We start from the raw sequence: 15,862 nt of genomic DNA on the forward strand, positions 1-15,862 counted from the left end.
AGAAAGTTTTCAAGAACATAAAAAATGCTTTGAAAGAAGAAAGGAAAAGAAGAGGGGCAAGATATACTTGTCTACTGGTAGCTTTATATCTGTATAACCGTTCGATATATTAAATATAAAATATATAAAGTTATAATTATTAAGTTAATTCTTAAAAAGCGTATATAATTCTTAAGTTTGTTATTTGTAAGAGTGCAGAGTCGAGGCAATGGCTGTGAAAAAGAAAACATAATTTTCCAAGTTTTTAATCGAATAACTATTTTCATTAAGCTAAAAAAATTGTATTATTTCCTATGCGTTTAAGAAAAAAATTTGTATACAATAAAATAAATCTCTGAAAATGTCTTGTTTCACAAAACGTTTTGGTTTATGTATCTTTCTTTCAGCCATTGTCTCAACTCAATCTATCGTAATGTTTTGTCATCTATGCAAAAAAATATGCCATCCTTCGATAACACGCATTTTTCTTCATTTCGTACAATTGATCTCCAATCTCGATTCGATATAGAGCGGCAATCATTGCCGTTGATTAGGCGATCTTAAAAAGGTGCTCCTCTGTTTCTCGTGATCTCGCGAGATTTGATTGTCGCGAAATGTCGGTTGGTTCCTAGATTAAGAGTTATCCTCGTGTCCGCGTGGGATCTCCGTCACGGAATGCGCATTCTTGTTTCGTGACGACATTTTATTGACCCTTCGCGACGAGGCATAATCAGACGACGGGTGCTCGAAAGGACAGAAAAATTGATGTGGAATGCATATGTAGAACATTTTACCTCAGCCTTCGCGATGTAAATATTAAAATTGCTGCAGTTGCTCGACATCAATCTGGAAATTGTTACGTCTCGTCACTTGTGAATGATCGAGAGTCTGAAATTTAATTCGTCTTTTCTAATTCGTCCTCTCTACGACGTGATTATATTATTGCGAACTGCCGTGAGAGAGGTATTATATTATCGTCGTCGTTAAGTTTTTTTTTCAATCTAGATAATAAATAAAAATTAATTTTTTATCATGCATTGCATCTTATTTCAAGCTCATCCTACTTCAAATCAATATCTGATAGATAAGATTAATTTTTCGAGATACTTTTCTCTTTAAATCCTCATTTCCTAAATTATCCTTATACATATCTAAGACATCTCAATGTTTTATTTTATTATTAATCAATAAGACAATAATTATTATTCTATAAGATTAATATCCATTTATCTTCAATTATTTTGATAATCTCCCTAATCTACATTGTTATATAATTATCACTAAGAAGAATCTCATAAAAAATAAATATCACAAAATATAAAATAATTAAAAAAAAAAAAAAAAGCAAAAATATCTTTTTTAATATTACCATCGTTTTACGATGATTGTCGCTATTAATATATATTGTATAAGCGATATCAGGACAAGATGGATAGGTGTCACTGACTGTGTAACTTTGATACACGTGACAGTGATGGTTCTTGGAATACTTACGTCACTATATCATTTTATCGATACAGAATATCTATTCCCTGAAAAATGCATTTTATTTGAAACACGTTTCAATTATTCAATTTTTCACTGTGCTGTCTTTGACAAGCACTTACATCACGGTCGTCATATCATCGAATACGTATGAACTTTACAAAAACAGCCTGCTTAACAAGTAGATTGGTGCAAATGTGACAAATGTGTCGTTCAAATTTGAACGTGAATGAATATCCGTATATAGATATGTACAATATACACGATTACATCATTGATCGGCTCGGTATTTAAATCAATATATAATAGAAGTTAATTGTTAACATTATCTAATTAACGATAACAATAAAACGAAATATATCATAACAATCTTAGTATCGCGGAATGACACGAGTATACAATTGCAATGATAATTTTGCAACCAGCATAAAAACAGTGTACAAACAGTGTTTTAAAATATTACTACTCGTAATATTGAAATTTATACAAAATTGATAAAATTGATAAAATTATACGGATTGTTTTTTTTTTAATATGAAAGCTTTTTATATATATTATCTTATGATATAAATTTATGATATATACATTAATTATTAAAGATTATCAAATTATCCACTAGCAAATTTTTTTTAATATGACTTTTATAGAATTATGTTTCAAAAATTTAATGAATAATTCTTAATTGCATAATATTTCTATTTTATTCGATATAATTGTAGATTGACAATTTGATATTTATTTTTATTCTGATGCAAAATTATCTCTGCCGCGGCAACTTTAGTCCATTAATGCGATATATTCGTCGCGATAGGATATATTGGAACAAATGATCAGGTAAAGACCTTTTATAAAAGTCTCAATAAAAGAGCATATTGCATATTTAGGGAATCGCGACTGATTTCGCTGTTTATTTGTCTTACCAAATAGATCCTAATTTCTAGTTTCAATTTCGTGTCCGTACAATCACAAATTTTTTTTCACGAGAATCGCGTACTAATAAATTAAATTTCGATTTATACGATATGAACAAACGATCATTCAGGAAAACATCTAGATCGAGTAACCTTCAGGGACAATTCTGAGCGATCGCAATATCGCGACACGGATTTTTTAACGAGGCCGGCTCTCGAACAGCGTTATATAAATATCTCTGAAAATAAAGGTACGCAGATTGCATGATAACAATAATTTCTATAGATAAAGAAATCGTAAGCGATAAAATATTAATAATACTACTCGGGTAAATGAAAAAAAAAGAAGAAAAAAAAACATATGTCTCGATTTTCACGAGGCGAGCCACACGAGTAATAAACTTCTGTCTCGCGTGCGCAAGTACACACATACGTAGATTTGTATATATAATTTTTGTCTCTCTCTCTTTATTATATATATATATATATATATATATATTAAAACAATCATTATAAAATATAAATATATTTATATATTTATAATATATATCTCTTTTTTTTGCCGTTTTACGGCTAGCTGCCTACGTAGGGCTGGACGGATGCGATGTGCTATAATATAATTTCACCTTCCTCTCGCGGCGAGGAAAAGCAAGAATATACTGCTATAGGGATAAAATAATGTATGAGAAAATACAATAAGAAAAAAAAATAAAAAAAAAAACGTATCACGTATCCTGCGACTTTCACGGCAATCTGTTATTAGCCGAACAGTAATAATCAACGATTAAATTCATTTGAGAAAAAATTATGATCTTTGCAATATAGAAAATTTGCTATTAAGTAATTAATTCCTTCTACATTAAAATTCAATTATTAACATACAAAGTGTTAAAATGTTAAATTGATTACAATTAGCATTAATCGATTCAAGCACTTCTTAATTATTAATATAATTTCTCTTTTTGTTAAATCAAATTGTATTATGCAACACAAATTGTGACTTTTAAAATGTATAATAATTTCTACATAATAAGTGCGATGTATCACGATTACTTCAATAAGAATAAACATTAATACTAAATATTACAAAGTACTTGTTTGGACGGAAAATGGTTGATATATTAATAATAATATTACACAACGTTAAAATATTTACATATTAAATTGAAAAAAATGTTAATTATTAAATTCGGTAACGATTCATTGCCGTGTCTGTATAGAAATCTATACATACTTTAATGCAGTTTACTATATAGATATATATGTCGCTCTTGAAAATTTTAAAACATTTTACACAACTATCACTATATTAACAGTCAAGTTTTTTCAGTTAGAATACACAATACTTACTTAATTACGATAGAAACGTTGTCGTATTAATTGTATGCGCGTATGTAACATATAGAGACTATATACGTTGCAACTTAGTTTATCGAGCTTAATATTCAATTAAACTCTGACATTACGCTTAATTAAATGGTGAAAGATTATCTATTGCAATTCGTATGAATACGGTTACGTAATAAAATAACTCTCCGGCAATACATGCGACTGAGATAATCATGATATATTATATCACAAGCAGGATTATTTGGTACTTGCGTTTTTGAAACAAGATTGATTTAATCAAAAATTTCCAATACGTGATTAACAAATTCCTCAATGCATAAATAACAAATGTATAAAATGGAGATCATATTTGTGATGTTACTTTAAACCACATACGTGCATGGAAATTTTATATTGCTTGTACACTTTCGCCTTCAAGTTTCATGAAAAAAGCGAGAATTTTTTCCAATTGTTACATTATCCCAACGATTTCTCTTGTTTATTATCAGTTCTTTTTTTGGTGGTGTAAATACGAATGTACTTAAGGCAAGAAAATAGAATGTTATTACTACATTATTCTAAAATCTTGAAATAAAATACACACATGCATATATATGTACATGTATTCTTCATTTCATAAATTTTTTTTAGAATTAATAATAGCTTTATCTATTCTTGTTCAATCAACATTTATATTTTCATTGTAATATACGTATGTTTTCGTCCAAAAATTATTAAAAAAAATAAGAATCGATTTTTATTTATAATAAGCTTAATATATAATTTATAATGAGTATTAAAATTAAATGTTAAATTTCTGATTGTGATACCCTGTATAAACATATGTAATATATGTGAATTTTATTACTGATATTTCGTAAGGCTCGAGAAAATACGATATTAAATCAGAATTTATTTTCTATTTTGCACACACTCACATTATGCACATTTAATTTTTTTTATTGATACATATACATCTCGATAACGATCTTTATCATATTTATATAATAATTTTTATCTGTTTCCTTTAATATTGATATATTTCTTTGCTTTTGTCCATTCTATTTTCTCGTCAGTACTCTTATAGTTCACTATCCGTATTCTATTAATCAATTTGTATCGAATAAACATTGTGTAATGATATAGTAGAAAAATGTAAAGTGATGCAATACTTGACGAGTTACCGTCAATCTCGCGGTTTTGTGGATTCGCTTAATATATATAATTCAGGTAGCTTCGGAGAGCTCTAGCGATTATCGATTATATTTCGTCGTAATACGATAAATTTCTCGCGAGCACGATTCAATTTTCTTCTTCGAAATTAATTAAAAGTCCATTATACTGAAACCATCGGGCAATGTCATCGATTATGACGAAGCAGTTAGACGCAAACTTTGATTTCATTTTTAATTGCACAAAAAGAACGACAATAATATCGGAAACTACCTACCGTTAATGAAACGTACCTCGTAAAACTATTTCTAGTAGACTCGCTCGCCGCATCTGATTTCCTGTCACAGTCCTTAAGCGATCGACACTTGTGACTGTTATGTAGCGAGCTTTCGCGTCAATAACGTGACAGGAAAGAGAAAGGTGTCGGCTACACTTCCGTCGAGTGCGTCTGTATACGCACTTTCTTCTGCGAGCCGTTCCTGGATAAGGTCGGGCTGTGCGCGGAGAAGCCAGGATTGTGGATACCGAGGGGTTTCGGTTTCTTCAGCGAACTCCTGAGAGGCGAGGCCGTGCTGGCCGCGCTCGCAGAAGTCGCCACCGATGCCGTCGATCCGTTCCCGGCCCCGCCGACGTACGGCTTGCCACTGGCATCTGTCATCGAGATCGAACCACCTGTAACAAGATACGGAATGAATTACGTGATCATATCGTGCGATCGTTATTAATGCGTCATGAAAGTTTTATCATAAGTACTTTCAAACTAATGAGAAATGTTACAAGGTCGAGAGGCTTGTCACAGATGTGTAATATATCGCGGGAATTGAGGGTGGAACAGGCCTTAATATGTAATATGTAAGAAAAGTATCACGCGGTGGGGATTTTACGAGCGACGAAATGAGAGAACGATATATCAAATGTTTGATGGTTTTTTAAGATACTCTATACATTATTAAAAAGAATAATCATGCACGATATTTGCTTTTTAATAATGTACAGAGTACCTTAAAAAAAATGCATTCAAACACAATTATAAAAAAAAAACGACAATTCTTTTTAATTTATTTTCTTATGTTTCTCAAAAATATAAAAATTATATAAATTTCGAAAAAAAATAAATCTGAAGATAGACGCTGTACTGTGGACACTTACACATATTTGAAGTTACATTAACTATCTGAAATTCACTCGACCGAATTATCGTACGTTTTTACTATCGTGATTTTTTTCAGCATTCCCGATACCGCACAGATTCATACACGATATTTCAATAACCGTGCACGAAAAATCGTAACGCGAATGTGTGACGAGATAAACGATTCTCACGATCGTAATGTCGTACCGCAATATAATTACAACAATGACCGTAACATTAGCGTTAAATTCAACGATCGAGCGATTCTTTAACACTCGTGATGCTCGTGATCGCGATTACATTTTTACCACAAAATCCCGACGCGTCCTACGCGAATGAACGCGCACAACACAATGGCTGACACACGAGCGCCAAAATGCTGAATATCTCAATATCTCAATTTCCGTTTCCGTTAGCCCGGTCCGATTCCACGATCCCAAGACACTACGCGAATCAAATGTGGCTGTCGCGAGATTGATTGAATTTTGTTTCTTTTGACTCGCGGTAATATTTACATAATAAATAATACTGTAAATATATAAACTACAGACAAGTACAAAACATGTGAATTTTCGATTCCGTCAGGGCATTACTTTCGATTCTCGGAACGCGAATTAAATATCTTGTTATGACGTCAATTATATTTGAGCGCTAATTTTTATTAAACACGACATTAACAAGTATGATCGAATATAACACAGAAGTGAGAATTGTGAAAAGTTTAAACCAATCTTTGCGATAGTCGAAACAGTATTAACAACAAGCAACAAAACAGAGAAACATATGAGACGCCGCACGTAGAGTAGAGAGAGAAGCCGTTCGGGCCGTTTTTGTTTATGTTTATACACAAGTGTCGAGCCTCGAAACGAGATGAGCGTGCAATAACTCTGACAAGGATAGAAACAGAAAAAGAAGAGTAAAGATAGCAAGCTCAGTCGTCTTGTGTGTGTGCGCGTGTATTGACGTACTTAGAAATGTAACATGATATATGGAGTTGAAGACGACGAAGTCCTGTGAAAAGAGATAAGCACATGATCTAGTTTCTATCCTTTTCAATCTTCTGAGAAGGATAGAAACTCTTGAAGAAAGAAAAACAAAGCAAAGCGTTTATCGCATTTTCAAAATCTTTTCTTATTTTATTCTCGATCGTCAGATAAGAGATATAAGAAACGTGAATTTGACAGATTCTCTCTCTCTCTTTCGCTCTCTTCGCTCCTTCCTTTTTAATTTTCTATCTTTTTCTAGAGCCGCACGTGTTTATTCTCGTTTCAATTTCTGCAGAAATTGCCGTATTTGATGTGATATTTTACATCATCGCGTTTTTAAATGAATCAACTCACGTTACCGTATATTAACAAAGTATATAAACAAAGCGATCAAGCTCATTTCCGAGAATATCTTTTCGTCCTCGCATTTTTCACTATAATTCCTCGCTTAAATATCCATCTCGATTATCACTCTAGAATTAATTTAAACTTTCACACTCTTGTCACATACATACACACACTCACACACAGATATGCGCTTGCAATTCAATTTATAATAATGTCAAAAATGATAAATCAATTATAATAATCAATATATAATAATAAATGTAATGAATATTGCGATACGTTTGTTAATAACAAATGATAAAGTTATATATTTTATCATATCATTTGCGCGTTTTATATATGTATGCGTTAATTTTTATGTTCAATACATACTTAATACGAAATTAGCGCATACAAAATGCATATACTATTCGTTTAATAGAAACGTCGCGCTTTAATAGAAACCAGCGCGAAGTACATATACTATTCGTTTAATAAAACTAGCCTTCGATGACATCGCGACAGCCACATTTGATTCGCGTTGTGTGTTGGGGTCGCGGAATCGGGCCGGGCTAACGGAAACGGAAATTGAGATATTGAGATATTTAGCATTTTGGCGCTCGTGTGTCAGCCATTGTGTTGTGCGCGTTCATTCGCGTAAGACGCGTCGGGATTTTCTGAAAAGTAAAAATATAATCACGATCGCAAATATCGTAAGTATTGATCGGTCGATCACTGAGATTAAAGCTGTGATTACGATTATCGTAATTGTGAAATGGCATTATAGACGCGAATCGCTTATCTCGTTACATCCGAATCACGATTTCTCGCCCTGGGTTTTTGAGGACAGATATCGTTTACGAATGAATCTATACAGTATCGAGAGTGCGGAAAAAAATCGCGTTGATAGTGAAAACGTACGATAATTTGATCGAGTGAATTTTGCAAAATCTGGACAGCTATATAACTTGGAATATGTATTAAATACGGTAAGTGACCAGACCAGCGTCCGTGTGACTTTGTTTTTTTTTTTTAATTAATTTATATATTTTGAGAGATATAAGAACTAAATTCAAAAAAATTGTCATTTGCATTGTTTTTTATATAGTCGTGTTTGAATGCACTGATTATACGCAATATTAATTTTAATGTATCTTAAAAACTATCAAACATTTGATATCGCTTTCTCATTTCGTAGCTCCGAGTTATGACTTTTTTCGATTATTGATAATAAATATCGTCTCTGAATATATTTATCGGGAATACCGAAAAACGTATTATATTGCGTTTAATAAAACGATTGTCGTTTTATGCATTTATACAGTTTTTCACGCCGATAGTGCGAGTATGCGATAGTTCCGTCAAAGGAGTTTCGTGCGATTGTACTGCCCCAGGTATTGTTAACAAGTAAATGTTCAATTGTTAGAGAATTAAAGTTATCGAGAATAAATATTGCTTACTAGCAAGGATGTAATAAACGGAACGGAAAAAAAGCATCGAACGATCATTGTATTATGCGTAAATATGATGTATCGCGTCAGGCGACAAATCCATTAAGTTAACTCCGTGCAATTGTAGTTCGTTATTAAATGCATTATTAATAGATAAAATTATTCAATATAAAAAAAGATCTCTCTCTAGTTTTTATAAAATTGCTCGTATATTTATTACTCATATTTTAGATGTTAATGTATAAAATTATATCAGTATTATAAATTGCGGCTAATAAAAAGATGCAATACTGCATCATTGATACACGTTGCACGAACTCTAGAACGGCGGGAAAAAAAATCATTTTCTTTCGTGAGATCGAACGCGGAATAAGTTTAAACTTGCAAATTACGAAAGAATGAATTCGATGTATCGGAAAAAGGTCTACGCAACGCGATGCGTGAAATAAGCCCCACGAGCGTAATATAGCCTTTAATATCGTGACGAATTGTTTAGTCTACTCGCTATATAGTGCGGCAAGTAAATACGCTGAGAGACATCACAATCCTACCGCGCGTATCCTGTATTCTATATTCATGTATAAAACGGCAAGGGTAAAGGGTAAGCGCGCGAGAGAGCAGAGGCGCACCCCTTCTCATCCCTCTCTGCCTGTCATGTGTCTATTTACACACATAGCGTTCTCCGAACTTCATCACTTTCATTTGCAGACCTATTTCTCTTTCGTGAGAGGTATATCGACTTCCTGTCAGCCGGTTAAATGAACGTTTTTCGTATACAAGTCAAATATCAGCAAATATGATCTACGCGCGATATAAATTATCGTAATTTCGCGGCGAAACAAGAGATGTGTTGTTTCAGAAAGAAAAAATGCGACGCGTTAATGAAGAAAGATAACTCATTCGTGATACGGTGTAACACGAGAAAAATATATAGTCGTTGAAATTGCATTAAAAAAGGCGAAAATGTTGTTTAAGAATTTAAATACTTCATTTAGTTCTTTCTTGTATATATGTATATGTACACGTGTGTATGTGTGTCTTCATAATTTATAATGAATATATATTATGAATAATATGTATAATGAATAATATTACATAATATTATACAATAATAATTATATAATATATATATACAATATTCATAATATATTGAACCGTTACTTTATCATGTTTATCATATTTAATATTAAACACGGTAATGATGCATCAAGGCACACCATGCATATATTTAAATGGACATGCTTGAGGCTAGGCGTTAATCTCATTAACATCATTAATCCTATTAATCGTTTGGCGCGTTTCCGCTCCAGATATCAACGTCAGATATCGTATCTAACACATATACGCGCACGCACACGCAGATGATCGAGTCGCGAGGTAGAATTTTGTGAAATTAAACGACTGTCCATTCCGGTCTTACCGTTCGTCGGTTGGTGATATTCCCGATATCCTGGATTATTTATAGTACCTCCACGGGGATCCGTGACGACCCTAATCTTGGTCGGGTCGCCGCCTCTTCGGGCGTAAATGCCCTCGTAAACGGCGGACACAAGTACGCCGAAGTTTAGAGCGATGGCAGCCAACTGCAACAACAAAATATAAAACGTACGACTTATTCAAAGTGTCGTGATGAAAGTTTGATAATGATAAATTACGTGTAACCAATCGCATCGTTTAAAAACTTTTATTCGAACGCGATCTAAAAAGCGAGAAATCTTACGCGTAATCTTACGGTTTAGCTAAGAAATAAATAAATTTTTTATCATTTCTTGCGTCTGCCAATGACATGTTTATGAAATTAAATCAATATACTAGATTTATATATAGAAGCGAAAGGATTCATATACATTTTACGTTGTCTTTTTTCTTTCTTTCGAATAAAATTGATGAAACAACTCACATAAATTTGGTCACAAGTTTTGACTGATTTTTTTTTATTTTGTTTTTTTTTTTAAATTTAATTCTAGATATTGATTCGGTTACATGCTTTTACATACAACACTGACTAAAATTAAAGAACGCAAATCTTATTTTCGCGTATAATTACAATAAGCCCCTCAATAATATTTATTCTTTAAAAAAATCCATTACTTTTACATACTTTTCATTCTGGGATAAAGATTTATTCCTCGCGATCATTCACGTCAAACGAAAGACTGCATTTATCCGGGGATCAAATAAAGTCACGACGTGTTCAGGGTGTAAATTTTACGTACGCGAATCCCAATTGTTTTTCCCAAGAATCACGCGTTTATTTTGCTTTCCCGTTAATTGGCTCGCAGACGTCAATTACCCGTCACACCGTCCGCTGCTCTAATTCGCCGGATAATATCGCACCGCACGTGTCATTTCCATCGGAACATCGGGAAAGTTCGCTGTACACAATACAGTTCGCGATAGCCGCGGTTCTTATTATCTTGGAGAGAAACATTTGTATAACAAATATCCGTACATGTCGTCGAGCGCGAGCAAATGTCTCATTCTCCTTTTCTTTCTCTTTCGAGCGTCGTCCCTTCTTATGCAGCGTGCGAGTAACTAGGAGATCCCCGTCACGTATAAACACTATCGATACGAGGAGAGGAAAAGCATCATCCGTAGGTGGCGATCGGCTGGACGGATAGTGGAAGGAGCGCGCGAGGAAGGGGAGACAATTTAATTAGGGCCAACAAAGAAGCCGCGCGCGCCATTGTTGTTCCGCCGCTATAATTAATCTGGCCGTCCGGTGTGTTTGCCTCCTTTTTTTTTTTGTCCTCCTTGGGGAGGACGAGCGTCGCGAGCTGAGCTGCTCTCCCCTACACGCGAGAGACATGATAAAAGAGAACCTGGCGTTTACCGTCGATGCTATCCTCTGACCAACCCTCTCCTCCCTTCCTCCTCTTTCGTTTATCAAGGCGATGAGTTATTTTTCCTGTCGCGTCGGGCGGGTTTTTTTTTTCGCGCGTCGATATGCAAGGTGCATCGAGAAAGAGAGAGAAAGAAAGAGCGAAGTGTACGAAGCGAAAACGAAAATACGTGTTGAGAGGTATCCAGAAGAAGCAGTTCGAACAGAAATTTTACACGCACAAATACGCTATTTGCATGACGATCGCAGCATTTCACGTGTTACTTAGCCAGCGCGTTCGGAACACCCGTTATAACAGGATGATTTCATTGCGTCGCGATAAGAGCCTCTTGAGATATAGTAGCTATTATGTGGGGCACTTGAGTCGGGGACTTAGCTCGGACATTTCCTTTTATGCGGTATTTCTGTCGCAAAATTACTTAGGACGTGGCTTGGTTTATCTCAGGAAGCTCGCGTAATTATTACACTTTATCTCGATCGTAAACTCTTTAACGTACAATTCATCTCTTTCTCGATTATGAGAATTATCGAGGCAGGTATTTAAATATAATTAAAGATTATTTACTTTTATCATTTTCGCCATATGTATTCTATATAAAACAATGAGTCTGTTTTTTTATAGCCGAATGGACTGCACTTTATTTTAGAGCTTATCTTCCTCCTTCAAATGTGTGAGAGAAAAAGATAAACTCTGAGCTAGAGCATCGAGTTTAGCTATAAAAAACAGAATCATTATTACGCCGCGTAATATTATACTGATATAACAATGAGGTAGCCAAAGCGAGCACATTAACTCGATTGAATTCTCTCGAGTCCGATAATATTATACCTTGTCTTGTTTCTGCTTATTCATTCTGTCCAATTCGATTTCGTCCTTGGCCCTTTTCAGCAGACTCTGCTTTCTTTTATTCATCCTCGTATATTTTCGACGATAAAATATCAACATACCACACTCTCTTCTAATACAACAAAAGAAAGCAATCTCCGCGCTTTGAAGAGAGACTTAGCGAACCAAAAATACACGATGCAGCGATCAATCTTTATCAGAGACGATCGCTTCGTCTTCTTTAGTCTTCTTTTAGATTACGGACGGAAAAAAAAAGAAACTGTGGCTGGAGAAAAATACAACAAACAATTTTGCAACTGACAAAAAGAAAGCTGCTTTTACTGCTCGAACTACTCTCTCGTGCGACGATGAATGACTGAACAAAAAAACAATTCATTTATCGCGGAGGCGAGAATCGGGACAATACGGTTAGTTCACTAACGATCGGCACCGAAACACTCACTGCGGATCCGCCAATGTCAGCTCATTGTTTTAAAAGTATCTACGAGTCGTGGCCACTCCGACACATACATACTAAATCGGCTAAAGGAGGGGCTTAAGAGAACACCTGAGCCTCCGGCTCACGATCAGGTGGCTTCTAAAGCGTTTAATTCTCTCTCTGGTCAGATATATACGTTTTCCGGCTCGTTAACGTTTCGTTGGCACGCGAGCGAAAGTATATTATTACACAATCGCGAATCATCCAAATATTTTCTTTGTTCCTCTCTGCTTTAATTCTTTGACAAATTAAATCCTGCAATCCCCAACAGAAGAGAATAAGTCTTAGAATAATCCGTCTCAGTATATTCGCAACATTGTATAATCTAATTGAATTCCCATACAATGAAGGGAAATCTGTGAAATCTCTCGGGGATATATCCCGCTGGGAGATCATGATATCCATGAGAATTTCATGACAGGAGACGAGTGTGACGTCTAAAAGTCTAGTAGACAATGTTCCTAAAATACCAACGTAATCATAGCCACATTTCCAAGACTTATTTCTCAGAATATTGCGAGAATTTATAATTCAAATTTTCACACATTTCTTACTGACAATGAGATAATTTTTAAATGTTTTCTACGAAAATAACACACTTTAGTAATTTATATATTCTATTGTGATATATCGATAGTAGTTTTTTTTTTTTATTTAAATACATATTGAACATGTTTCGAACATTTCTTGGAATGATTCTAGTATATCTCGGAGATCTTCATCAAGTAAACAAATAAAATAGAAATAAAAAAGAAATAAAAACTGTAATTTTATATAATTTAACAATTTATTATCTGACACGTTTAAGTTTCAATTTAAACGAAATGATCGAGAGAGAATTAAATCTTAAAAATGATGACATCAGTGATTCTAATTCTTTTATTCAAATTTTTTAGATTTGTATTTTCCCGTTACTCACGTGCGGAATAATCGATTCGCGAAGAGGCATAATATCGTATCGAATATTTTCTCGACGCAAAGTATTACTGTACCCGGTTGTGTAACGACCGCGTGAGTGTTTCATCCGCATTGAGAGAAACCCGAGCTGCCGTCCAGCGATAAGAAGAAACTCTAAAGGCGCGTCGACGTCGATGTTATCGTGCCAGTTTCATAAAACGTGACGTTTTTTTACATATAAATGCCTACCTTGCTTTGCTCTCTGTTTCTTTTTCTTTCTCTTTCTCTCCGCGATCGATATTCAATTTAAATTACTATTCATTGCCACGACGAACGCAATCGATCTTTTAATTAGTCTACGTCCGACTAAAATCAGTTTAAGCGTTCGGATTAAGTTTTATGCAAATAAAACACAAACACGTTTTATTAAAGGAAGACTTCTAATTAACTCTAGATATATTATTTAGAAATGTTAGATATTATTCGGAAAGACTTAGTTTCTTTCTTTCCTCTTATCAGAATAAAAGAACATGTATGTGAGAAAGAAATATTTTTTTATCAATACAATATTACAGTCAATAGCTTATCCTTCTGCATGAGACGTGCTGTATCAGCAATATCTTTTGGCGCATTATTCTCTTTTTATACAAGAGTTATTCTTTTTAACTACGAGCGTTCCATGATACCGCTTGTACCTTCTGGTGATCTCGTATCTTCTTCGCGAAAGCATCTCTTTTGACTTTTATCAAAATATTCTTTTCACGCCTATCCGCGTTCAATAAGTAAGGGTAACATCTGCTCCTTCAAGTCTGAAGTAAGAGTGTTATCTTCGCTCAGAATTGTGGCACCTGCCCCCTCGAGGCGAATCGCTTCGTCAGGAAATTGTCATATAAATCATTCTCGTCATTTATTGAACGTATGACGATAGGCGTCGAACGTCTATCAAGACTTATCCAGCTTGTTAACGGTGTCGCGTTAATTCGAGATAACGAGAGATCAATTAGAAAGACACTCGCGTTACATTAGCAGGAGCATGTTGCATTAAAGACATTGGATGAGTAAAATTATCGCGCCATCCATTTTCAAGGTGCGAAATTGCAAATTTAATAAATTAATAACGAAATTGGCTCGTTATATCATGCTATTGTCAATGCGTGAAAATAGACACACGGCAAAATTATTATTGATTTACACGTTCAAAATTTCTTTAAATGTTCACTGTTATAAAAATTAAAAAGATAAAAATGCCTTCGAAAAAATTTTTTGGGACGCAGAGGATGATTTTATCTTTGATAAAATTTCCGATAATATAAGACATATTCCCCCGAACTATGTATTATAAAAATATTAGTTTATTCGTTTTTTCTACATATTAGTTCCTTATATACATATATCTTACATCTTTTTGTTATTAAAAGATTTTCCGATACAATCAAACAGGATGAAATAAATTGAAAAATAAAAAAAAACGATAATATAACATTATGAATATACTTTACCTGCATATAAAAGGCCTCTCCTCTTGTGATGACGAAACTATTAGCTCGATCATCCGTTTGCAAAGCGAAGAGACTCGCCGCCACAATCGATAACGCCACTAAAAAAATAGTATCAAATACAATCCGATTTATAAAATTCTCAGTCTTTAATCTTATATAAGTACTTAATGTATATCTACCGCAGGCAACTTTCAAACAATTATGTTTATTCGCGTTATATGTTTTTGATAAAATTTAAGATTGTTAATTCGGAAATATTTTTATCGTTGACTTTTTTTCACTATAAAGTAAATTTACTATTTCATGACAAAAATCATATTGAAAATTTATAAATATATCTTGACTTATAAACTTTTGTGTCTTGTGTTTTTCATTTCGAATGTGAAACAACAGTTGCTGTCCGTGAACGTACATTGTATACTAGAGACATTAGGCGAAAAATTACATTATATTCAAATTAAACAATTAAAATTATATTCAATTTTATATATCTTTTTAAACATAAATATAAGCAATTCTTTATATC

At 33.7% G+C, this 15,862-nt stretch overlaps 1 protein-coding gene across 1 annotated transcript in view; it reads right to left on the reverse strand.

The window, feature by feature from the left end:
• Positions 1-1,507: 1,507 nt before the first annotated feature.
• The window catches only part of LOC126858409 (uncharacterized), a 40,951-nt gene continuing 26,596 nt past the window's right edge, over positions 1,508-15,862 (reverse strand). Inside the window, exons 4-6 of the mRNA XM_050608696.1 lie at positions 15,337-15,434; positions 10,194-10,356; positions 1,508-5,549 (exon numbers count right to left, since the gene is read on the reverse strand). Coding sequence (XP_050464653.1) covers positions 5,305-5,549; positions 10,194-10,356; positions 15,337-15,434 — 506 coding nt within the window. The 3' untranslated portion in view covers positions 1,508-5,304. The remainder of the gene's footprint in view (positions 5,550-10,193; positions 10,357-15,336; positions 15,435-15,862) is intronic.

This window comes from Cataglyphis hispanica, chromosome 25 (genome assembly GCF_021464435.1).
Source record: "Cataglyphis hispanica isolate Lineage 1 chromosome 25, ULB_Chis1_1.0, whole genome shotgun sequence".
In the NCBI taxonomy this organism is placed as follows: domain Eukaryota; kingdom Metazoa; phylum Arthropoda; class Insecta; order Hymenoptera; family Formicidae; genus Cataglyphis; species Cataglyphis hispanica.